This window comes from Amblyraja radiata, chromosome 3, assembly GCF_010909765.2.
Source record: "Amblyraja radiata isolate CabotCenter1 chromosome 3, sAmbRad1.1.pri, whole genome shotgun sequence".
NCBI classification, from domain to species: domain Eukaryota; kingdom Metazoa; phylum Chordata; class Chondrichthyes; order Rajiformes; family Rajidae; genus Amblyraja; species Amblyraja radiata.
The window spans coordinates 11957972-11983872 of record NC_045958.1 but is presented as its reverse complement, the minus strand read 5'-3'; the positions used below and the strand labels follow the sequence as shown (position 1 = coordinate 11983872).

General features: G+C 41.3%; 1 protein-coding gene across 2 annotated transcripts in view; it reads left to right on the top strand.

Moving 5' to 3' along the window:
* Positions 1-25901, top strand: part of ttc37 (tetratricopeptide repeat domain 37) — a 114637-nt gene that overhangs the window by 9953 nt on the left and 78783 nt on the right. For both annotated transcript variants that reach the window (XM_033017294.1, XM_033017295.1), the window contains exons 2-9: positions 1857-1950; positions 3429-3572; positions 7135-7226; positions 9374-9449; positions 13391-13531; positions 18833-18931; positions 19607-19715; positions 22930-23070. In XM_033017294.1, coding sequence (XP_032873185.1) covers positions 1861-1950; positions 3429-3572; positions 7135-7226; positions 9374-9449; positions 13391-13531; positions 18833-18931; positions 19607-19715; positions 22930-23070 — 892 coding nt within the window. In that variant the 5' untranslated portion in view covers positions 1857-1860. The remainder of the gene's footprint in view (positions 1-1856; positions 1951-3428; positions 3573-7134; positions 7227-9373; positions 9450-13390; positions 13532-18832; positions 18932-19606; positions 19716-22929; positions 23071-25901) is intronic.

Below are 25901 nucleotides of genomic sequence, written 5' to 3'. Positions count from 1 at the left end.
TTCACGCAAAGGGTGGTAAGTGTATGGAATGAGCTGCTGGAGGAGGTAGTTGAGGCACGCACTATCGCAACATTTAAGAAATATAACTCCGACTCTATGAAACAACAGTTAATGTGTAGGAAGGAACTCCAGATGATGATTTAAACCGAAGATAGACACAAAATGCTGGAGTAACAGTGGGACAGGCAGCATCTCTGGAAAGAAGGAATGGGTGACGGTTCGGGTCGAGACCCTTCTTCAGACAACAGTTAATGTTGAGTTAGACACTGACAGAGCTACAAGACTAACAAGGATCAGTCCAAAAGCAGGTCTTGAAATGACTGCCATGTAACTGAATATTTCAGCTAATTTGCAGTGTTTTACACGAAGTAAGTGAGATGAATAGCAACTTTATCTGAATTATTTCCAGAAGGAATGTTGACCTACCAATAAGGAGAATGTCAGCCTATTCTTTGAAATGTGTCAAGAAATTGTGTGCTTATTTACGTTCAAAGTTGGTATCTTTAATTTATTTCTCTGCAAGTTGATTCACAGACCATATTTATTTTTATCTTAACTTAACATAAACATTGTAAACAATTCAGGCAATATCTATGGCGAAGAAACAATGTTTTGGAATTAATGTCCTTTTATGAGGACTGAAACTTAAACATGTTTTGAAAATATTATGTTTAATTTTATTTGTTGAACTTAGGTTTGTATCTCCCTTTATGACCTTTTAAATGTTTTTAAACATTATTCTGAAATTGAATTTCCTCTCACCCCAAACTTCAGACTATAAAGCCTTGAGGTTTGTCATATAAAAAAAATGGTATGCTGCAGTTTGGTCTCAATGCAGATCAGATTTTCATTTATCTTTGTAGCAGCTCACTGAGCATTAACTTGTCAACAGAGTTAACTGCAGAAAATAATTGCTGTGTGTGCCACACATATTAAGGAAAGCTTTTGATGCACACTGACACAGTTCTGGGCCTTTCCCACTTAGGCGATTTTTCAGCGGACTGTCGGCGACTGTCAAGTTGCCGTCAGTCGCCTGAAAAAAATGGCAACTGTCAGTGGAACACACACACGCGCGCACACACACACACCCTTCCTTCACCAGCCCATTATGCAGGCGGGGACAGGGCAAGTGGGGGGGAGCGCTGTCTAAAAAATTCACACAGTGCAAAGCCAAGGTGAAACACACACACCGCGATGAACAGGAAGGTTGGCGCTGTAAAAAGACGACTAAAGCACAGTGTACGGTAAGTTCTTTAAAAGAGGGGGAAAGACGGCATGAAGACAACTTTTAAGAAACCAGAGATACACGGCTGTGAAGCTCAGCGGACATTTAACATTACCGGTCGGTTATCCTTGGTTCTGAAAACTGCTGCCAATGACATTCACTGGTCAGCACTGGCTACAACCTGCGAGAACCTCTGAGAACCTTCGACCTCCTGGCAACCCATTAGGACCTCCTGGTGATCCACCTACGGCTCGAGAATTCTAGCTACTCTCGCTTCATTCTAGTCGCCGCTAATTTTTCAACATGTTATAAAATTCACGGCAACCATAATGAGGCAGCGACTAGCTCCCAGAATGCGGGAACTCCTCACGACCATGAAGGCGACTACCCGGCAACCACCCGCGGACATGTGGTGACCATGTGGCGACTGCATAGTCTCCTGCAGTCGCCTCAAAGACGCCTAAGTGGGACAGGCCCATTAGGCATTCCAGGGCATATCTCTCCCATACTACCACTAATATCTTCATTTTCTTGCTAACACTTCCAAAGTAGTCATGTTGTTAAATTCAGTTATGACATTGAAATAGAGAATGTTAAACTTACATCTGTTGTCGTCTTTTCCATTTTATAGGGAAATGTCCGGTAAAGAAATTAAGGGTACATTGAAAAATGCAAGGGAAGCTATTAGAAATAAAGAATATAAAGAGGCACTGAAGCATTGCAAGGTACTTTAATCAATTTGTGGTCTGGCGCACTTGGATTCCATTTGTATATTGCTTATGTATATTATTTCAGCATTTGCCGTTGTTCAAGTATCTAAATGCCAGAATGTGCTTTGTAAAAATTGGATGCATTCTCATCTATAATTTAATGTAACAATAATATGTACAATGATTTGTGGTTAAGATGCCAGAGCAAATCAAATGTATTGCTTTATGTCAGGAATATTATGTGATTGTATAATAGAAGTTGGAGAAAATGCATTGGATCAAATCAAAATGTTTTGAAACTGACCCAGTGGTGCAGCGGTAGAGTTACTGCCTTACAGCACCAGAGACCCGGGTTCGATCCTGACTACAGGTGCTGTCTGTATGGAGTTTGCACAATTTCCCTGTGACAGTGTGGGTTTTCTCTGGGTGCTCTGGTTTCCTCCCACAATCTAAGGACATACAGATTTCTAGGTTAATGAGCCTCTGTGACAAATTGCCCCAAATGTGCAGAGTAAGGGTGATTGTTTGCCGGCGTGGACTCATTCGGCCAAAGGGCTTGTTCCCACACTGTATCTCAAAACTAAACTCTACACTAAACTTTGAGAAGACCAGTATACAATTGCAAAACTTCAGAGATCATGAGTTTGAGACTGATTTCCTGATATCCTCTCCATGCTACCATTTTTCTGGTGTTGGCGAACATAGACGTATTGCATTTGGTTCGCTCACCCTAATTATTGATGAACACTGTAATTAGCTGGAACCAAACAGTACCTCATTAGTCCATGTTGCCCCATGAGAATCCCCTTTACTGTTATTCCTGACCAGTGATAGTGGGAAGAAGCCACAATGAATGATGGCACTGAGTATAATTGATATTTTACACCAAGAGATCACAATCATTGCATGTCGTGTATGGTTTTGAAGGTCGGTCCGGAAGTGAAGTTCTGCATTCAACCTTGTATGCTGTCAGATCAACATAGCCTGAATTTAAATTTAGTTTCGTTTAGAAATACAGCGCGGAAACTGGCCCTTCAGCCCACCGAGTCCGTGCCGACCAATGATGCCCGCACATTAACACTATCCTACACACTCTAGGGACAATTAACACTTATAACGAGTATACAAACCTGTACACCTTTGGAGTGTGGGAGGAAATCGAAGATCTCGGAGAAAACCCACGTGGTCACAGGGAGAACGTACAAACTCCATGCAGACAGCACCCGTAGTCAGGATCAAACACGCGTCTCTGGCGCTGCAAGCGCTGTAAGGCAGCAACTACGGCTGTGCCACCGTTAAATCTGTTAGATACTATGCAGTTACTTGGTTACATAACTTGCTTTTGAATAATTTGAAGTGCAAACAACAAACTTTAGATGTGCTGTTGTATTTCTCCACCATTAGCTGTTGACTATATAAGTAAAGAGGTGCAGTTAGATTTCTAATGAGGATCATTCCACCATAGTTTAAACCGTTGTTTTCCGATTGTGCAGGCTGTATTAAAACAAGATAAGAATAATTACAATGCTTGGGTTTTTATTGGAGTTGCTGCAACAGAATTGGACCAACCTGACCAGGCAAAGACTGCATATAAAAAGGCTACAGAACTTGATCCAGACCAATTGTTGGCATGGCAGGTACGTCAATGATTCAATTGTGTCCTTGCAAATGAACACATGTGACAGTTTATTTCTAATAGAACATATCTATTTTCTTTCCTTATCCATGCATGCTACATTGCTGTTCATGATTAGCATATAACAGACATCCAAGGTGATTCTTTCACAAGGATGCTGGAAAAGCAACAAACTACATTTTCTTTTTCTCATAGGTCATATTAATAGATGTCAGATTTGGAACCAGCTAGGAAGTTGTCCTTTTATCTGTGACCACAGGACTTATAAATATATTTTATTTTATCACAATATTTAATGCAGAATCCAGCAGCCAGTTCAGCTGTAGTATTTACGTTTAAATTCAGCATGTTTCAATCTTCTCCTCTGCATATAATGAAAAGTTTCAACATCATAATATGAGCAAAGAATTGTGAATTTTAACAATGCAAAATGAACGTTAGTCAATGTGTAGGAAAGAACTGCAGATGCTGGTTTAAATCGAAGGTAGACAAAATGCTGGAGTAACTCAGCGGGACAGGCAGCATCTCAGGAGAGAAGGAATGGGTGAAATTTCTGATCAAGACCCGTCATACTGAATGTTAGTCAATATCCCGCATGTTAGTCAATATCATATTTTTGTCATAGTCTCTGAAATGTTATTTTGTTGAAAAGCTATCAATCAAGATATCAATGCCTTTTAAATAAACAATTTCAATTTAGTTGATTTTTTTTTAATGTGCTAAAATATTTCCTTTAAGTTGAGGTAGCTGGTGAACAATCAGTGTTCTGAGGGATGCATTTATTTCCTGATATATACTAAAATAACTTGTTCCATATGTATTTAATAAAATAAATTATTCCTAAAATGAAATAATCAGAGCTGTCTATAATATGTCAACCATTTTTCAATAAGCAAATTGTTTTTAAGTCTACATAGGTTGAGAAAGTCTCAATTGGAAAGAAAAGAAAATGAGAAAATTAAATTATTTTGACCTGTGAAATTACATTACAAAATAAAATGCAGCAACTCACCAAGGTTTCTTAACAACAGTTCCCATAACCACAACCTTGGTGAACTAAAAACAACAGCAGGCATGTGGGAACATCACCAGATCTTCCCAATATTTAATGCTGGTATTGTGACGTGACGGAATGCAGCAGTTGAAGAAGACAGTTTACTACAACACTGTTGGCTTGCCAACTACATTCACATCCTTTAATGCCTACATCCTATTCCTTCGCTCCATAGATGCTGCCTCACCCGCTGAGTTTCTCCAGCATTTTTATCTACCTTCGATTTTTCCAGCATCTGCAGTTCCTTCTAAAACATTTTGTCTACTCCACTGTGAAATCTCCTCAAGGTATGCTTACTTTGAAGAAGTTTTCCTCCTCTCTCCGAAGACCTATTCCTTCATTCCATAGATGCTGCCTCACCCGTTGACTTTCTCCAGCATTTTTTTTATCTACCTTCGTTTTTCCAGCATCTGCACATCCTTCTTAAACAAAACTTCACATCCTTTAAATGTTTTTTAAATTGTTGACATTACATATGGGTGCATTGCTCTTCCTCCTTATACACATTTAAGTGTGTATACATAAGTAAATAAGTATACATAAGTAGCCTCTTTGTTGAAAAAGTTATTTGGAATAAATTAAGTCTAGTTCATGGAAACCTTGACATTGTTGGATGGTAGCCGACCATTGCCTCTCAGCTGAAAGTTTAAGGATACTTATTCAAAATACTATCCAGCTAATGCACTCTGCCAAAACATAAATATATGAACAATAGTTATAACCATATAACAATTACAGCACGGAAACAGGCCATCTCGGCCCTACAAGTCCGTGCCGAACAATAGTTAATGATGCAAAGAAGAAATAATTATTGAGAAAAATTATTGCGGAAATCTAAAGAAAACTAGAGTGTGAGTCAAGAGATATGTATTCAAGATGGAGTTACCCGGTAGATTGAGATTGAGCTCTTATGGCTAAAGGAATCAAGGGATATGGGGGAAAAAGCAGGAACGGGGTACTGATTTTAGATAATCAGCCATGATCTGCAGGTCTGAATGGCCTATTCCTGCACCTATTTTTCTATGCAACTCCTATATAGAATACAATAGTACTCGTTAAATGACTGTTAAATCACGTAGTTGAATTATGCATCTTCCATTTGCCATGGCGCCTACACCAATGACAGACTCAGTGGTTTGCATTTCATGCATTGTGACATCATAAAGCTCAATTGAATAGCATATTACATTTATTATTATACAGGTCCATAGCTGTTAAGAAAATTAGGTCTCATAATTGTCTTTATCCTTTCATAGTTATAATTTTATATTGTCATTTTCAGCTGCCCCATTTTTGTTTTCTTGTCACCTTATTTCCAGTATGATTTTGTTACTTTATCATATTTGGGATTTGTCCAGGAATTCAACCAATAATTGAGATAATTTAATTGGATTTCCGGTTGTGCAATGCTACAGTGCCTTCCATCCTCAAACCTTAGGTGCTTCATAAATTATTTTGTCTTTTAAATCTTCACACTACTCTCAAGTCCATAGGGTCAAGAAGAATTTTAAATGATCAACAATGAGAATATTACGTCGAGGAGGCAAAGGTGATAGATACATCAAGTTTGTTGCAAGGTTGGATTAAGGAAATTAAGATTTGTATAATCTTGAGTTTTCCCAGGTTTCGAAGGTCAGTCAAGAAAACTTTGGGACAATAAAGATAGTGACGGTAAAATCATTGATGATAGTTTCATCGGTATGTGGTAGGAATGTTGGCTATTAATATGACAAATAGAGATGAGTATTCTTTGTGAAGATATTCTTTGTATAGAGTCGGTTGCATCGTGGCTTGGTACGGCAACCTGAGCATCCAGGAGCAGAAAAGGCTGCAAAATGTCGTAACCATCATCGGTTCTGACCTCCCTACCATCGAGGGGATCTATTGCAGTCGCTGCCTGAAAAAGGCTGCCAGCATCATCAAGGACCCACACCAACCTGGCCACACACTCACCTCTCCGCTGCCATTGGGTAGAAGGTACAGGAGCCTGAAATCGGCAACATCCAGCTTCTTCCCCACAGCCATCAAACTATTAAACACAACTTCTAACAAACTATGAACTATAACAACCTATTGCACTTTATCTATTTACTGATGTGTGTGTGTGTATATATATGTATTCTATGGAATATGGACACACTGATCTGATCTATATTTATGACTACAATATCCTGTTGTGCTGCAACAATGCAAGAATTTCATTGTCCTATCTGGGACACATGACAATAAACTCTCTTGACTCTTGACTTGAGATGTTTTATATCACTTAGGGCACTCTTAATGAATGGTCAGGTCTGGTGAGTACTCCATAGTGACCCTTTTCTCCCATTACACACCAGTTTCCCACCCCCTGATATGCACCGTATCTTATCCATTCCTTCCCAAACAAATGTTCCATTTGCTTTAAGGGAGTTGGTGAGTAGATTTTCTTCGATCACCTGTTCAGATTTTATTTGTATAATTACTCCAAAGTGGAATTCTATGATAATACAATTTTTTTTTCTTTCAGGGTTTACAAAATTTAACTGAGAAGAATAATACATCTGATAACAGACATGAGCTATCGGGAATTTACCAAAAGCTAATGGAACTGTATGAAAGGTAACTTATTTGAAATTTTGGACAAAGTTGAAACGTATATTGTTGCATGCATTTGTTTAGGAGATGGCTGTGTTTCTTTGCCTACTCTTGGAAACAAATAGATCATTTGAGAATATAAATATTGCCAGAGGATGAATTTAAATGGGTTTTTATCTCTTAAGGACCTGTGGCACAGATTTTTTTTTTTTTTTAATGAGGCCAACTCAATTTCTTAGCCTACAATAGCAAACATACCAAATGCTTTTAGAAACATATAAAATAGGTGCAGGAGGAGGCCATTTTGCCCTTCGAGCCTGCACCGCCATTCATTATGTTCATGGCTGATCATCCACAATCAATAACCCGTGCCTAGCTTCTCCCCATATCCCTTGATTCCGCTAACCCCTAGAGCTCTATCCAACTCTCTCTTAAATTCATCCAGTGCATTTCTCGCTACCCTATCTACCTATGTATCCTTTTTCAGGAAGCTAAGGACTTGCACCCCAAGGTCACTCAACATAATCACTCCTAACATGTCTGCAGTTTATTTAGCCTTGTTCATTGAACAGTACAGCACTGGAACCGGTATTTCGGCGCACAACGTCTCTGCTAACCTTGATGTGAATCTAAACTAATCCCCTCTGCCTGCAAAAGGTCTACATCCCTCTTTCTTTGCCTTGGGCTACTCTACATGTCCTACCAGTATTTGACTTCTCAGAGTTAAATTGCATTTGCCACAGTTTCACTGAATATTCCGCCTATGTATGTCCTACTGTATCCTTAGATAACGTTCTTTGCTATCTACAACTCTTGTTAACATTTGTGTCTTTTGCAAACTTGCTAATCAGGCCACTTGCATTCTTTTCTAGTATATATTACAAATAACAAAGGTCCATGCAGATCCCCTCCAGTACATTACTTTATTTGCTAAAATGTCTTGCATCCCTTGTACGGCAACCTTTCGGATCAGTCTACCATGTGGGATATTTTTAAAAGCTTCACTGAAATCCATGTTAATCATATCTACTGCTCTGTCTTCATCAATTTTCAGAGTTACATTAGTTAGTGAAAGGTCTGCACATGCACCGCTGTATGTGATGATGGTCTATGCAAGAAATCGGAATGCTGAAACTAAAAGCAAGTTTAAATTTCAAGTATTATGTATTTGTCTACATCTTCACTTGATAGAGTTAAGATGCAAACAAATACATCAGTGTAGGGTATGTGATACAACATTTGGATTCTGAAATTTCTGTTTACCGTTACAGGTCAGTAATATTGCTGGCAAGAGATCAACCACTATTTAGTTGCAATTTGTAACAATGGGTTAGTAATACTCTATGCAGAGCATTTCAGAAGCACATAAGCTCATTATTGAATTGTTCCATGCTGTAAATTGGCTGCATGTAGCAAGTGATCTAAGCAAGCATAGAACCATCAGATTCATAGAGCCATGCAGTACAGAAACGAACCCTGTTGCCCAACCCATCCACGCCAAACCGAGCTAGTCCCACTTGCTTGTGCCTGGCTCGTATCTCTCCAATCCTGGAAGGTAAACTGTAGTTCATAGATGTATAGAAAAGTTATGCTGCTGAAAGGGGCTATTTGGCTTGCCATTGCATGGCAGTAAAAAATAGCTCTTAATGTTACTTTTCACCATTAGATCCATGACCCAGCAGGTCACAGCTCTTCAGATATAGGGCAGCATATTGGCGCAACTGATAGAGCTGCTGCCTCGCAGCACCAGAGACTCGGGTTCGGTCCTAACCTTGGTTGCTGTCTGTGTGGAGTTTGCACATTCTCCCTGTGACGGTATGGGCTTTCTCCAGGTGCTCCGGTTTCCACCCACATCCCAAAGACATGGGGTTTGTAGATTGGCCTCTGTAAATAGTCCCGGGTGTGTAGGGAGTGGATGCAAAAGTGGGATAACATAGAACTAGTGTGAATGGGTGATGGATGGTTGGCGTGGACTCTGTGGGCAGTAGAGTGTGAGTCCATGCTGCATCTCTAAACTAAATATGCCCGAGTACTGCCTGTATGTGATGAGTGTATTTGGATCTACTACCATTTCAGACTGAGTTCCAGACCCTTGTCACTCTCTGGGTAGAAAGAAAAAGTTGTTTGTGATTGCACTGGTATAGAATTACAGATTATTTTCTATCTTATAGTTCTGATAAGCAAAAATGGCATGAAGTCTGCCTAAAATTAATTGATCTCTATCAACAAGAAAAAAAATATCCAGAGGTGAGCATTTATTGTTGTGGATTTTATAGAATGTCTGTTTTGCTGTGAAACATTAATGGATTGTGGTAGATTAAGATCATCAGCATAAAATTACTGCTGAATACACTTGTAGAAAATGTATGTAAAGGACGTTTCGCTCTCCTCTTATGTCTTTTGCTAATGGTTATTCACTTTCAGGATGTTTAGCAAGGTCATATGATTGGCTATAAGGTAAAGGGCCTGTCCCACCAGCATGTGATTGCATGCGTCTGGCGCAACCAAACGGAAGCGGAGTTCGCGCTAAGTTCGCGGTAAGTACGCGCAAAATTCGCGCGTGACGTAATTTACGTCAAACTCACCAATCAGCTGGGCAGGAGACGGGCCGACTGAATTTGGACGCCGCACGGCGTCGGGCGGTGACGTCATCGCGCAACGGCATGCCGGGCGGTGATTTCATCGCGCAACGCCACTCGCTAGGCGTACGCCGTCAAGACGCTGCGTACGACGTCAAGACGTTGTGTACGACATCGAGACGTTGCATACGCCCGTCGAGACGCTGCGTACATCCTCAATGCGGCTGCCGGGCGGTGACGTCATCACGCAACGCCACTCGCTAGGCGTACGCCGTCAAGACGCTGCTTACAACGTCAAGACGCCGCATACGATGTCGAGACGTTGCAGACGCCCGTCGAGACGCTGCGTGCGGCCTCAATACGGCTGCGGGCTGACAGGCCATTGTCGTGCGGGATTTTCGGACAGTGCAAGATTTTTGGTGCCCCGTGCGATGTTCGCCAGCCCCCGCACAACTCCGTACGCCTCCGCCGATCGAAGTGGGACTGGCCCCGCGAGGCCGTACGCCTCAAGGGACCACGTTTGGTCGCGCTAGACGCCTGCAAACGCATGCTGGTGGGACAAGCCCTTAAGCTCTTGGGAGTTTCTTTGTGTTCCCTTTCAGGAGTGGTTAGTTTAAAACCGGGCTCGACCAGCTAAGAACACATTCCTTCAAGTTCGAGAGCGGCAGGAGTGAGTTTGGTGATTGACCGAGGAATTCAATTTGCAAATTGGTTAATTGGTTAAGTGGCAAATTGGGCAATTTATCAGCCGGGAACATGTTTCCTGCCTCTACCGTGTCCAAACCCTTAACAATATTATATGTTTCAATGAGATTCCCTCTCATTCTTCTAAACTCCAGTGTACAAGCCCAGCTGCTCTATTCTCTCAGCATATGGCAGTCCCGCCATCCTGGGAATTAACCTTGTAAACCTACGCTGCACTCCCTCAATAGCAAGAATGTCCTTCCTCAAATTAGGGGACCAAAACAGCACACAATACTCCAGGTGTGGTCTCACTAGGGCCCTGTACAACCCAAGTGTCCAACATCTGCAGTTCTCTAGTGTCTCACATGTATTGCTCATTCTCAATTGCCCTAAGAGGGAGTCTTCTCATTGAACTATGTGATGCTGTTTGTTCCTTGATGGTGTCTTTATGGAGTCACCATATAATAGAAACATAGAAAATAGGTGCAAGAGTAGGCCATTCGGCCCTTCGAGCCTGCACCGCCATTCAATATGATCATGGCTGATCATCCAACTCAGTATCCCGTACCTCCCTTCTCTCCATACCCCCTGATCCCTTTAGCCACAAGGGCCACATCTAACTCCCTCTTAAATATAGCCAATGAACTGGCCTCAACTACCTTCTGTGGCAGAGAGTTCCAGAGTTTCACTAATCAGGCTGCTGTCTGCCTTGTGGGTGAACATGGAGTTGATTCTACTCTTACTACATTGTTGCTTCTGTATTACTCTGATGGGGAGCTCACTGAGGAGACTGGAGCTGTTGAAATAGGTTTGGAGAATTGCCACAGTATTTTAGAGCTAGAGGATAGATTTTGAATCCAGTATTGAAGAGGCCTGAATATTATCAAATTGATTTAAATGAAGGAATTTTAGATAATGCTATGTAGAGAAGAGCTGTCCAGGAAATTTCAATTTTCCTGTATCTGTCTATGCCTTGGTGATGCAAGTGGTCATCCAGATACAGCCTAAATGTCGAGAGTCTCTCCCCCAACAGGTGGTGAATTCTGGATTTATTTCTCGCTTCACTAAATCTGCTACCCTTCACCTTAAACCTATGCCCTCAGTTTACTACAGTTCCACTTTGGGTTATGGTTCTTATTAACTAACTGTCTATTGCCTCATAATTTTGTATACTGCAGTCCCATTCCACCTTGGTCACCTCCACTTCAAGAAATACAAAGCATCTCTGCCCAGTCACACCTCGACATTGTAATACTCTGCCCCAAGTGAATTTCCTCTGCACCCATTCCACTGCAACATTATTATCCCCATAGTGTGGAGACCAGTTCTGCAACCAGTAATCCAACTGTGGCTTAACTAAGGACTTATAAAGTTGTACCATAATCTTCCTGCTCTTGTATTCTATGCCCTGCCAAATGTAGATTGTGTCAGAAGTATGGCAATTAGTCAGTATTCACTCTACCATACACCCTGTAGAAGTTTCATAGAGTATTCGTTAACATGCCAAATCGCCCCAATCTTCTAAAGAAGTAGAGGCATTGATGTGCTTTATGTGGGAATGCATCGATGTGCTGGTTTCAGGACAGATCTTTAGAGATATACACAGTCAAGAAATTAAAGCCTTTGACTCGCCACTACTGTCCCAACAATGAAGATGGGTTCATGGCTCCCCGGCTTTCCTCGTCCTCGGTCAACAATCGGCTTCTTGGTCTTGATAATGTTGAGAGCAAGATTGTAGTTCTGGTACCATTCAATCAGATTTTCAATCTCCCTCCTGTAATCTGACTCATCGTTATCTGTTATTTGTCAAACAACGGTGGTATCGTTGGTGAATTTAAAGATGAGGTGAAATTGTGGCTCCACTGTCAGGGGTATAGAGACAGAGAGTAGAACGGGCTTAAGCACACAGCCCTCAGGTGCTCCTGTGTTGGTTATGGAGGAGGAAGTGGTGTTGCCATACTGATTGTATCCCATACCTATTCTTACTGATTGTATCCCATTTGCCGTCTTCACCATCTTACTTCTCTGTGCTGCCACCTTCAATGATCCTGGACTTGTAGATTAGGGTTTCCCTGTTCCTCAGTTCTCTCATTAGTCCTTCCAAACTGCATCACCTCACACTGTTAGGATTTAATTCCATCTGGTATTGCTCTGCCCATCTTGCTAACTCATCAGTGTCATACCATAGACTAAGATTACCTTCCTCATTATGATAACACCACCAATTTTCATGTCATTTGTGAATTTCCTAATTGTACCTCATATGATAATATCCAATTTGTTCATTTATATAACAAACAATAAGGGTGTCTGGCCTTACTGTTTGTGGAAACAAAGTCATAACTCCGACCACAAATACAACCTTACCATGCCTCCATTTACCGCCAATTTTGGATATAATTTGCCAATTTGGATGTCATGGGCTCTTACCTTTTGGACAGGTGGGTCTTTGTCAACTGCCCTTTACAAAGTGTCTCTATCTCTCTTTGTTAACTATTTTCAATATTTTCCTCGATCTTCATTTTGTGCCCATTTTTTGCCCTCATAATTTTTATTGTCTACTCTGCACTTTCCAAAATCTTGTTTCCAAGCTCCTCATTTTCAGTTCTCTATATCTGCTATTTGCTTTGGGTTTTTTAAGCTGTCCCTTAATCCTTAACATTCAAGGTTCCATGGACTTGGCCTTTGTCTTTATCATTGACACTTTTGGAAGAATATTTGAACTGAATTCCCTCCATTTCATTTTTATCCGAATCTCAACCATCAGATATACACTGCCTGCAAGTAGTTTTCCCTTATCTACTTTTGCCAGGTGTTGCCTCTTAACATTGAAATGTATTCCCTTATTTTGTTCATCCATGTTCTCTTCCATTATTACCTAAATTTCGATGTCTGATTTCATTACTGATTACATCTCCGTTCCAGGCTGCTAAAACGTGGAATCGATTAATACAGCTAAAGCAACAAGATGGAGCTGATAAACAAGAACTTCATCAGTTGTGGAAGAAGACGATCCAGTTATTTGGGGACAAAGCAGAGAATCAAGACAATGAAACCCAGCAACTGGTAAAGACGTATTTTCTAGGCTGATGAGCCAATCTAGACTATACTGCCTCTCAGAGCATGCACATAAGTGAATGGCAAATAACTTACAGACAAAATTCAGACGTTAGTGTTTACAAATCTGTTGTGTTGCTGCAAGTATGAATTTCATTGTTCTGTTTCGGTACTTATGATAATTAAGACACTTAGTTCTGACGAATTGGTCCAAGTTTACAGGGGAAATAACCTGCAGCATAGATTTGAATCAATGCAGAAATGAAATTTATAGTATTGCTCGGTGGCCATTGACTCCATCAAGTCTACGCTGGCTCCTTGTGGTAGAATCTATTCAATACCATTTGTCTGTACATTACAATAGCCGTACAAGTTATTTTCCTTTTTTCTAATTGCAATTAGAAAACCTTGATTAGTCCTCCTCCAGATTGTAAGCATTGCTGTGATATTTGTTTTAAAAGGAAAAGGTTCTCATCTAAAAGCAGTGCCCAGCACCGATCCATAGTAGCATTGGACACTCAGTAATAATTTTATTTTACTGTTGCCTTGCTCCAGTAGCAGCCTTAATGAAATCTGTTCCAAGAAATCCTTAAAATTAATGTTGGCAGAATTAATGGAGGATATACTGACTACGCACTGGAACATACTCTGTTATCTTAGAGGGAGTAAAAGCAGCAATCTGCATTTGGACGAAGGCTTTAACACCTAAGGTTTTCGACAAAAGAGATAGGATTGAAGGAATAGTTTAAAGGAATAAAAATGGGTTGATTGAGGGAGGGAATTCCATAGAAAAGGGCTTTAGAGTCATAGAGTGATACATTGTGGAAACAGGCCCTTCGGCCCAACTTGCCAACATGTCCCAGCTACACTTGGTCCATTTCCCTACAAATCTGACCTATCCATGTACCAGTCTAGCTGTTTCTTAAACGCTGGGATAGTCTTTGAAAGCCGGAAATCTATTATAGAGTAAAAAAGTGGGAGTACTCAATAGACATGGAAACGGAGGCAATGAAGAGATTTGAAAAGAAACAATCAATATTTTGAGGTGTTGCTTAACATGTTTATGTGTAGTTTGGGGAATACAGACATTGAGTGGAATGTTGTGCGAGTTACAACAGGACAGTAGAATAAGAGGCTAACCAAGAGTGTTGAAGTAGAGCTTACAAAATCATGGATGAACATGATTGGATCATGAGACAAGATGGATTAGATCATTTCCAAGGGTGGATATAAAGTATCATATTGATGGCACAGGTATAATCTGAAGCTCATCTCAAGATCAAGTATACCAGGTTAACAGTTCATCCAATTCTATCTGTATCGTTTGCTAGGGAGGGGAATGGAGGTAGCTGATACATGTGTTTCTTTCTCCCCGTCCCACTTTTCAATAACAGCTGAATTAAGCAATCAGTGAAAAGCTGGATAATATGTACAATATATAAATAATGATACTAAATATAATTAAATGTTCTAACATGCAACATTTCAAGACACAAAATTGACAGAATTGTATTGTAATTCCATTTACTCTTGGAAAAAGGAATTAAACAGTTTTTTTCAAGATATTTCTGGAGGATTAAGTGATCTATATTTTTTGCATTTAAATAACTATATCAAATGAAATTTAGTCAGTCAATACTTGATTTTAAGAATCAACAAGACAAAGTTCAGGAGTAACTTAGCAGGTCAAGCAGCATTTCTGGAGACAGGACCAGGTGACGTTTTGGGTCATGATCCCTCCGTGATTGTGGTTGGAGGGAAGAGAGTTGGAAGAGAAGTCACGGGCAGGTGGATTCAGGTGAGGGAGGGGGAATGGTTAGTGGTTGGCAGATGGTTGGACAAAAGGCGGGAGATGAAAAGGCAAGTATGAGATAAGGAGAGAAGTGTGAAATGTGAATCCGGTGATGGGGGAAAGGGTGAAATGGGTGGGGCAGAAGGAAGAGAGGGGTGTTCCTCCAGTTTGTGTGTGGCCTCATTCTGGCAATGGAAGAGGCCCGGAATAGAAAGGCCAATATGAGAAGGAGAATTAAAATGGTTAGCCACCAGAAGATCCAGCAGGCCTTGCGGACCAAATGTAAGTGTTCGGCGAAACAGTTACCGAGTCTACGCTTTCTCTCCCCAATGTAAAGAAGGCCACTTCAGGAACACAGAATGAGGTTAGAGGAGGTGCACATGAACCTCTGTCTAACTGGGAATGTCCGCTGGGTTCCCTGGATGGATGTGAGGGAGGAAGTATTGGGACAGGTTTTGTATGTCCTGTGGTTGCTGGGAAAAGAACCGGGGGAGGGGGTAGTTTGAGTGGGAAGGGATGAGTGAGATGCTGCCTGACCTGCTGAGTCACTTTATCACTTTGTGTTTAAGAAGGAACTGCAGATGCTGGAAAATCGTAGACAATAATGCTGGAGAAACTCAGCAGGTGAGGCAGCATCTATGGAGTGAGATCACTTTGTGTCTTTTTTTGTAATTCAGCATCTGCAGTTTCTTCTGTCTCTCTTGTTTATACTAATATTCTTTTTGAATGTATAAAGTACCTTAATTGCTGTTTGACTAGAGAACTGAAATTCCATAGTTTTTTTTATCTGGCAGTGACATTTCTCTGATTTTGTGTGTTTTATTTACTTGGTCAAAATATTTCAATTTACTCTTGTCTATTATTGATACCCAAGTTTTGAAACTGTCAATAGACACATTTATAGATTGTATACATCATCCACCTCTTGACTTATAAATTGTAGGTGGTAAGGTATTTATATTTTCAGTCTCTGGGAAGATGAAACCTCATGTAATCAGACCTCAAATAATATACTGAAATAAGGTTGAATAAACCTCCCTGCTCCTATACTCAAATCCTTTTGCTATGAATGCTAATATACCATAGGCAGTGAAGAAAGCGAATGGTATGTTAGCATTCATAGCAAGAGGATTTGAGTATAGGAGCAGGGAGGTTCTACTGCAGTTGTACAGGGTCTTGGTGAGACCACACCTGGAGTATTGTGTACAGTTTTGGTCTCCTAATCTGAGAAAAGACATTCTTGCCATAGAGGAAGTACAGAGAAGGTTCACCAGACTGATTCCTGGGATGTCAGGATTTTCATATGAAGAAAGACTGGATAGACTCGGCTTGTACTCGCTAGAATTTAGAAGATTGAGGGGGGATCTTATAGAAACTTACAAAATTCTTAAGGGGTTGGACAGGCTAGATGCAGGAAGATTGTTCCCGATGTTGGGGAAGTCCAGAACAATGGGTCACAGTTTAAGGATAAGGGGGAAATCATTTAGGACCGAGATGAGAAAAACATTTTTCACACAGAGAGTGGTGAATCTCTGGAATTATCTGCCACAGAAGGTAGTTGAGGCCAGTTCATTGGCTATATTTAAGAGGGCTTTAGATGTGGCCCTTGTGGCTAAATGGATCAGGGGGTATGGAGAGAAGGCAGGTACAGGATACTGAGTTGGATGATCAGCCATGATCATATTGAATGGCGGTGCAGTCTCGAAGGGCCGAGTGGCCTACTCCTGCACATATTTTCTATGTTTCTATGAAACCCCAAGTTGAAACTTACTTTTCTGAAATCGTTGCTATGACTCAGCCTCTATGACCCAGCACAGTGACAACAAAAGTCAATTTTTGCAGCTATTACCACCGTTTTACTTTAAGTCAATATATTGCACATCTTTTAAAGGTTTTCAGATGGGCTAAAATGACCAGCTTCACGAATGTGATAATTCCTCTGCCTCTGCGCTAGAATTTTAAAAGTTACTAATAGAATTTACTATCTTAATTAAGAATTACAATTTAACGCAATATAGTTGTCTTTATAAAGTGTAAATCCTTTTTAATTTGAACTCAATGATAGCAATTTTGCTTCAGATTCAGACAATTCTTCTTTGTGTCAGTTCCAGAACAGTGTTTGAGCATCAGGAGTAGATTTGGGGTATCCAAACACAGGCTTGGAGGACCATTTAAAGATTGGTGTAGCAGATCATGGACCAATTTGTGACTGGCACTTCTGTGCAAATAGTACACCACTGCACAGAGGCTGCCAAGCATATACAGTACTGCCAAGTGGTATACAACATTTTACTGTGAGTTCAAGCTCACAGATTATGCAGGCTTCATACACTGAAGCAACTTTTAACCAGAGGGTCAAAGTCAACTTCAGTATTGTTTATGGCGTTCTGTTCAATTTGGGGAATTCAGAGATGATTTGAGGAGTCCATCTTGCTCTGTAAATGTCACCTTGCCACTTGATACTAATATTTTCAGCCATTTCGTATCACTCATTTACCTGCCCTAGCGTGGTTATCTTTCACAGTTGCATTGTCTCATGACTGCCTTATAAAAATGATACACAGCCGCTATCATTATATCCTACCTTCTTTCTAACATGACTTTCTCTGCCATCCAAACATTTCTCTGATTCACTTTCAAGTTCACAAAGCTTGGGTTAGAATATTAGATGGCATATCAGCTGGCCTAAGACTCAATGTGAAATGTTTCTTGAATAAGGAATACTGTAGTTGAAGGGCATCATCATAATGAAGAAAGACTGGATAGACTCGGCTTGTACTCGCTAGAATTTAGAAGATTGAGGGGGGACCTTACAGAAACGTACAAAATTCTTAAGGGGTTGGACAGGCTAGATGCAGGAAGATTGTTCCCGATGTTGGGGAAGTCCAGAACAAGGGGTCACATTTTAAGGATAAGGGGGAAATATTTTAGGACCGAGATGAGAAAAACATTTTTCACACAGAGAGTGGTGAATCTCTGGAATTCTCTGCCACAGAATGTAGTTGAGGCCAGTTCATTGGCTATATTTAAGAGGGAGTTAGATGTGGCCCTTGTGGCTAAATGGATCAGGGGGTATGGAGAGAAGGCAGGTACAGGATACTGAGTTGGATGATCAGCCATGATCATATTGAATGGTGGTGCAGGCTCGAAGGGCCGAATGGCCTACTCCTGCACCTATTTTCTATGTTTCTATAAGGGTGAAACTTAGATTAAAGTTGTATATGAGCATAAAATACTTGTCCAGTTTTGGGGAACAGCAGGGACTGTCCTCATCCCATGTTCTACATATAGCAGCCACATACACCACTAAAACAGATTGTGAAATCATTTGTCCATTTGCATTTGTGGGACTGCTGTGTAAAATTAAGCTGATGGATTTGTCTACTTCATAACTATACGTGACTATATGTAAACTACTTTATTAGCTGTAAAGCATTTTGTGACATTGTGAAAATTTTGTACAAATGTACCTTGTTTTTGTACAATACATTGCTAATATTTCCTTTTACCCTGTACAGTTGATAACTGCATTTGAAAATGTTCTTTCATCTCTGGACAAGATTCCAAGTGACAATCATCAGAAGCTTTCCACTGACTATATTAAATTTCTGTCAAAAGTAAGTTTAATCATCATTAAAATCCTACTGATTAAAGAAAAGGTAAGAATACTAACTATGGATACAACTGCATGTTACAATATTTGCATGCCCATTTTTAAATTAAGGCCTACTTTCTCTGAAAAGTTATGATGGTCCATGACGAGTATCATAAGAATTCTTTATCATTAGCATGCAATTTATTTCATCGCATCTTGAAAATGTTTTCAGCAATGTTATCTTTGGGACTGACACCAGCTTTTAAAAATTCATGCAGTGCTTCTGTAAATATATCTGTACGGGCACTCCCCGACTTTTGCAATAGGCGACTTACATAAACTTGCACTTACGCAAGCAGTTCTTTAAGCCCACTGATGCCCACGTGGCCTCCACCTCAGAGCTCCCCACCCCGGTTGAATAGTAACTGCACAAAAGCGCAGTAGCTTTTCCATTTCTGACGCGTAAAGGTCCACAGTATGTAAGCCTTGCAGTCTATAACTCCTTGTTGGGGAGCATCTGTATTTGCAAATTATCCTGGAACAGACACGTATTTACAGAAATGGATGAGAACTAAACAGAATTTAAGTTTTATAGTTTTAAAATACTTTTACTATTTTTAATTATGAAGAATATTAGTTTTCTTGCATTAAATATAAGGTTTTGAAGTTTATAATCTTTGGTAACTTTTGGTTTCAGCTTCCACACGAAGGGGATAAATTAAAACTAACTTGCGAGGCTTTGATAGCCCAGTATCCTAAATCTTCATCTTTGCTACAAGTACTTGCTGGGCATTTCATGCAAACAGGTAGTTATTCTTTTTTCAAAATAATATAATTGATACATTTTTGGAGGTTTATACTTGGTGATTTACATTATGAATAGCATAAATTACCAGACTTTTGATGGATTGCAACTCTTGTATAATGGACCAGAAGGATCAATGGTGTGAGTGAAGAAATTCAAGGTCAGAATAAAAGGGCATGATTGAGAGAGAACAGGGTGAGTATTTGGTGGCAAGAACAGGAAAGTAGACTATTATCTGAATGGTGGCCAATTAGGAAAAGGGGAGATGCAACGAGACCTGGGTGTCATGGTACACCAGTCATTGAAAGTAGGCAAAGTGTTCAAGAAGGAACTGCAGATGCTGGAAGATCGAAGGTACACAAAAATGCTGGGGAAACTCAGTGGGTGCAGCAGCATCTATGGAGCGAAGGAAATAGGCGACGTTTCGGGCCGAAACCCTTCTTCAGACAGATTGAAAGCAGGCATGCAGGTGCAGCAGGCAGTGAAGAAAGTGAATGGTATGTTAGCATTCATAGCAAAAGGATTTGAGTATAGGAGCAGGGAGGTTCTACTGCAGTTGTACAGGGCCTTGGTAAGACCACACCTGGAGTATTGCATACAGTTTTGGTCTCCTAATCTGAGGAAAGACATTCTTGCCATAGAGGGAGTACAGAGAAGGTTCACCAGACTGATTCCTGGGATGGCAGGGCTTTCATATGAAGACAGACTGGATAGACTCTGCTTGTACTCGCTAGAATTTAGAAGATTTGAGGGGGGATCTTATAGAAATTTACTAAATTCTTAAGGGGTTGGACAGGCTAGATGCAGGAAGATTGTTCCCGATGTTGGGGAAGTCCAGAACAAGGGGTCACAGTTTAAGGATAAGGGGGAAGTCTTTTAGGACCGAGATGAGGAAAAAAAAATTTGCACAGTGAGTGGTGAATCTATGGAATTCTCTGCCACAGAAAGTAGTTGAGGCCAGTTCATTGGCTACATTTAAGAGGGAGTTAGATGTGACCCTTGTGGCTAAAGGGATCAAGGGGTATAGAGAGAAGGCAAGTACAGGATACCGAGTTGGATGATCAGCCATGATCATGTTAAATGGAGGTGCTGGCCCGAAGGGCCAAATGGCCTACTCCTGCACCTATTTTCTTTGTTTCTATTTCTTCATGCATTGTTGGGTGACCCACAACATTAGGATTTTGAAATTTGGTGTTTAGATTGTTACTGCTACTGCAGCTGTGGAATTTAAATTTAGTTAATAGTCTATAATTTTAAACCAAGTCAGTATTTTGATGGCTGAAAATCAGTATTTTGTTGGGGAAATCGGTATTTCTCACATAAATGCAATAGAACGTACTACACAGAAACTGGATATTTGAAAATCAGTATTTTGCATGCAACCTCATGTATTCTCAAATATCAGAATATTGAAAATCAGTACTAATGAATTGTGAAACCATTTTTGAAATGTGAATTTATAATTCTTGACTAGACTAAGTGGGACCCGTTGGGTCCCATGTTCACACGGGAGGGCTGGTCCCCCAACGCAATATTCCACCTCTCCACCAATTCCAATATCGGTAGCCAGTGGGGGAGGGGCTTTCTGGAGCACTAGTATGGGCGTTGTGGGCCGAAGGGACTGGTTTCCAGAGGGCTAGTATGAACATTGTGGGTTGAATGGATTCTTGGACTGGCAGCTCAGTCACTCAGGCCTGGTGGGCTGGCAGCACAGTCACTCAGGCCTGGTGGGCTGGCAGCTCAGTAACTCAGGCCTGGTGGGCTGGCAGCTCAGTCACTCAGGGCTGGTGGGCTGGCAGCTCAGAAACTGCCAGAAATTCTACTCAAAACTGGTGAGAGACTCTGTGAGAGAGAGGGTGGAGAGGGTAGACATTTTTCATCTTTTTCTAAAGATCACAACAATGAAGGAGGAAAGTCTATCCTGGCCTGGATCTCACAGGGAGCCAATGAAGGGAGGGAGAAAATTACTGGGGTGAGGTTTAATACTTGCAGGGGGAATACTTACTGATGGGATGTAGGGACTCCTCCTGGGCTAGTACAGGTCTGATGGGCCTAAGGGGCTCTTTAAAAAAAAATCTGAGTGAAATCTCATTGAAAGGCACTTTTTCTGGACTTTTCCTGGCCTGACGGGCCTTTTGGGCCAAAATGCTCCTCCTGGGCTAATACGGGCATTTTGGGCAAAAGGGACTGGTTTCTCGGCTAAAAGGGGCATTGTGGGCCAAAATTAGTGGTTTCAGGCAGGCCAAACAACTCATTTCATTTCCATTTCAATTTGGTCACGGTGACATAGCAGTAGAGTTGCTACCTTACAGCAAAAATGCAGCGCCAGAGACCTGTGTTCGATCCCGACTACGGGTGCTGTCTGTATGGAGTTTGTACGTTCTCCCCGTGATCTGCGTGGGTTTTTTCCGAAATCTTCGGTTTCCTCCCACACTCCAAAGACGTACAGGTTTGTAGGTTCATTGGTTTGATTAATTGGCTTGATAAAAATGTTAAATTGTCCAATTTGGCGATATGCAGAGTACTGCACTGCCGACTACAAAATTCAGAAGGTTCAGAATTTCAAGCACAGTGCAGGCCCAACAACTCATTTCATTTTCATTTCATTTCAATTTCCATTGCAGTATCAAGCACAGGCCAGGCCAAAGAGCTCATTGCATTTTCATTTCCATTTCCATTGCAGTTTCAAGCACAGGGCAGGCCAAACAGCTCATTGCATTTCATTTAATTTCCATTTTCATTACAGTTTCAAGCACAGGGCTGGCCAAACAGACTTCAATTTTCTAAAATCAACATACAGCGCAGACAGGAAGTAGTCAAGATGAGACATAGTTATATATAGATTTTGATTCAATCATATCATATAACTATTAAAAGTCTGATCTTGGATGTGTGTGTGTTTGTTCGTGTGTGTGTTTGTTCGTGTGAGTGTGTTTGTTTGTGTATAATGGAAAAGCTTCTAATATTTTTAGTAGTGTTTTGCCTTGATGAAATGATAGTTAAAAAAAAATATATTTCTTTCTCACTACTTGTGCTCCCAATACACTTTTGGTTGTTGCCTACTGACTGTTAATGGCAAATTTCTCCAGTGTGTGGGAAATTGCTCCTATCATCTTCAATATCCAAATTAAATAATAGAAATAACCTTTCCATCCCGATGATCAATTTGTGTATAGCTAAATGATTCTGTTACTCTCCCATCTTATCTTTTGCAGAGTGTTTTAGTGAAGAGGCTTTTCAGTGTTATACAAGACTTAATAAGATGGAACCAATGAATGGACTAGGCCTAATAGGACAAGGGATCAAAAACATGCAAGAACAGAAATATGAAGAAGCTGCAAAAAACCTCACTGAAGGTAGTTTTTGCTTTGGTGGTGACTTTGGGAAACTCTGCTTGTACAGTAAGAGGAAATCCATATACCAATGTACAATGTTTAATAATCTTCTGAAAATGCCATTGTTCTCATTGAAAGGGAATTTTCCAAGAACAACATGACGAATCAAACAGTTAATATATTTTGGAAACACAAAGAACTACAGATTCTGGTTTACAAAAAAAGATACAAAGTTCTGGAGTAAATCAGCAGGTCAGGCAGCATCCCGAGAAACCATGAATCAGTGACGTTTTGGGTCAGGACCCTTTTTCAGACTGAAGAAAGATCCTGACCTGAAACGTCACATGCCCATGTTCTCCAGAGATGCTGCCTGACCCTCTGAGTTACTCCAGCACTTCTAGTTAATATATGTTGTTTGTTAATGACCTGCTGATTATTTTAAAGCTCGGACCACTGTGATGAGTATAATTTCCATACATTCTTTCGTCCAGTGCAGAACCAAGACAAACACTAAATTGGCAAATTCTTTAAGGGAACATAAGTGAAGGGGAAAGTGAAAATGGTTATGGTTTAAGACCGAATATGGAGTATTGTGTGCAGTTTTGATTGCCTCTTACAAGAATGATTCGGGCGTTTAGGTTTATTATTTTCACATAGTGAGATACAGAGAAACCCTGTTTTACCTGCTATTCAATGAGATCAGATAATGCTATACATAGATATATTCAAGTCAAACTTAACTACAATAGGTAAGGGAAAGGGTAAATGATTGTAGATTTATAGGTAGAAATAGATTGAAAAGAGTAAAGATTTAAAAGAGTAAAAATGATCTATTATCACCCGAGTAGTTTTTCGGATGATAATAGATCCTTCTCTGGGAAGGGTTCGCAAAGAGACGCCATACTCAAGGAGCAGCTTGTTTGGTTTGTGGAGGCTTTGGAGAGGGTGCAGAACCAGAATGCTACCTGTATTAAAGAATATCTCTATAATACTAAAACTCTTCCCTTTGTTCTCAACACTCTAAATGTCTGAGCCAGGGTTGTGTCGGATTTCATTTAATCTCCTCAATTTGTATCTTCTTCCAAACGCTTGGCCACAGCCTTCCCATTTTCACACATGCTACTCACATTTTCTCCGCCGGCCTGATACACATCTTCCCGTTGCATTCAAAATATTAAAGTGTTCAAAGTTCTCATATTGGAAACAATTACGACTGATGTCACAATCCTCTCCCACACTCCGGACGCGAGGGTCACTACAACATCCCAACCTGCTCGGCCCCGCTGGGATCCCTCACCCTCTCCATCTCTACCCTCCCTCCTCTAACTCTCTCTCTCTCTAACCCCCTCCATCTCTGCCCCTCTCCCTCTCTTCCCCCCTCACTTCCCTCTCCCTCTCTACCCCCTCACAATCTACCGAGGGGAAATTCCGGGGGGGTCGGGGGGACAAGTCCCCCCCCCCCCATGTTTTGATAGGGGGGGGACAATCCCCCCCCCCTCCCCCACATGTTTTATTGTGTGTTGAATCATAATAGGCCTATTCTCCGGTCCCTTCACCCCCCCTAAGAGTTCCCAGCCTCCACAGAAGGAAGCTAGTGCTACATTCTTCCCAAGTAAGCCAATGCTAACTGTAATTACCGTATCATGCACACGCTCGCCATGAGAGATATGCAAATATCTGTTCGGCAGCGGCGGTCAGAATGGGTCGGCAGCGCGTTATAACGTGCGATCGTTCATCTCCGCCCTCTCTGCATGCCCTCTCTCTGCCCGCGCTCTGCCCTCTCTCTGTGCCGCCTCTGCGCTCTCTGCTCCCTCTGCGCTCTCTGCTCCCTCTGCGCTCTCTGCTCCCTCTGCGCTCTCTGCGCTCTCTGCTCCCTCTGCGCTCTGCCCTCCCCCTCTGCGCTCTGCCTCTCACTCTCACTCGCCCTCGCCCTCCCTCTCCCCCTCTCCCTCTCCCTCTCTCTCTCTGCCCCCCTCTCCCTCTCTCTCTGCCCCCCCCTCTCCCTCTCTCTCTGCCCCCCCTCTCCCTCTCTCTCTGCCCCCCTCTCCCTCTCCCTCTCTGTCCCTCTCCCCCTCTCCCCCCCCCCCTCTGCTCTCTCTGCTCTCTCTCTCTGCCCTCTCTCTGCCTGACCCGCTGAGTTATTAGTGTATAGGTGATCGCTGGTCAGCATGGGCTTGGTATTTCCTCGCTGTATCTCTCAAGCTAAAATGGTTCAAAAACACTATGCATTCCATCCACCTAGTGGTCATTCCACGAAATAACAAACTCAGTCGACCAAAAGATTTGGTCCGCCATAACCTAAATCTGTCATAAATAGGTCAGTTAAAACAAGGATTTACTATACATAAAAATTTGGAATGAATTTTAAATTCATAGCTATTATTTGGAGTGTGGTGCAATCAGAATTGGGATTCATTTTCTGGGAATTTCTGGCAAAGCCTGCCTTTGTTCTTTATCCCTAATTGCGGTGGTGAGGTGCCTTTAGAGTTGCCATGGTCCTCCTGTTGAAGGAAGGTAGTCCCACATTGCTGTTATGTGGAAAATTAGATCCCTCAGTAAAGCAGGAAAGGTGATATATTTCCAAATTAGTAACTGACATGGACAAATAATAGTGTTCCCATGCACCCTCCTCCCTTGTACTTCTCGGTCAGAACAATGGGTTTGAAATCCGAAGTAAAAGCAGAAAATGCTGGAAACACTTGGGTCAGATCGCATCCGGAAAAATAAAGTTAATGTTTCAGGACGTAGACCATTTATCAGAATGGGAAGAACATTTTAAAAGTTTGTTTTCAGTAGCAGAGAAGACGGGGGAAGGGATGGGGAGTACACAGGAAAACTCTGAGGCAGTGAGA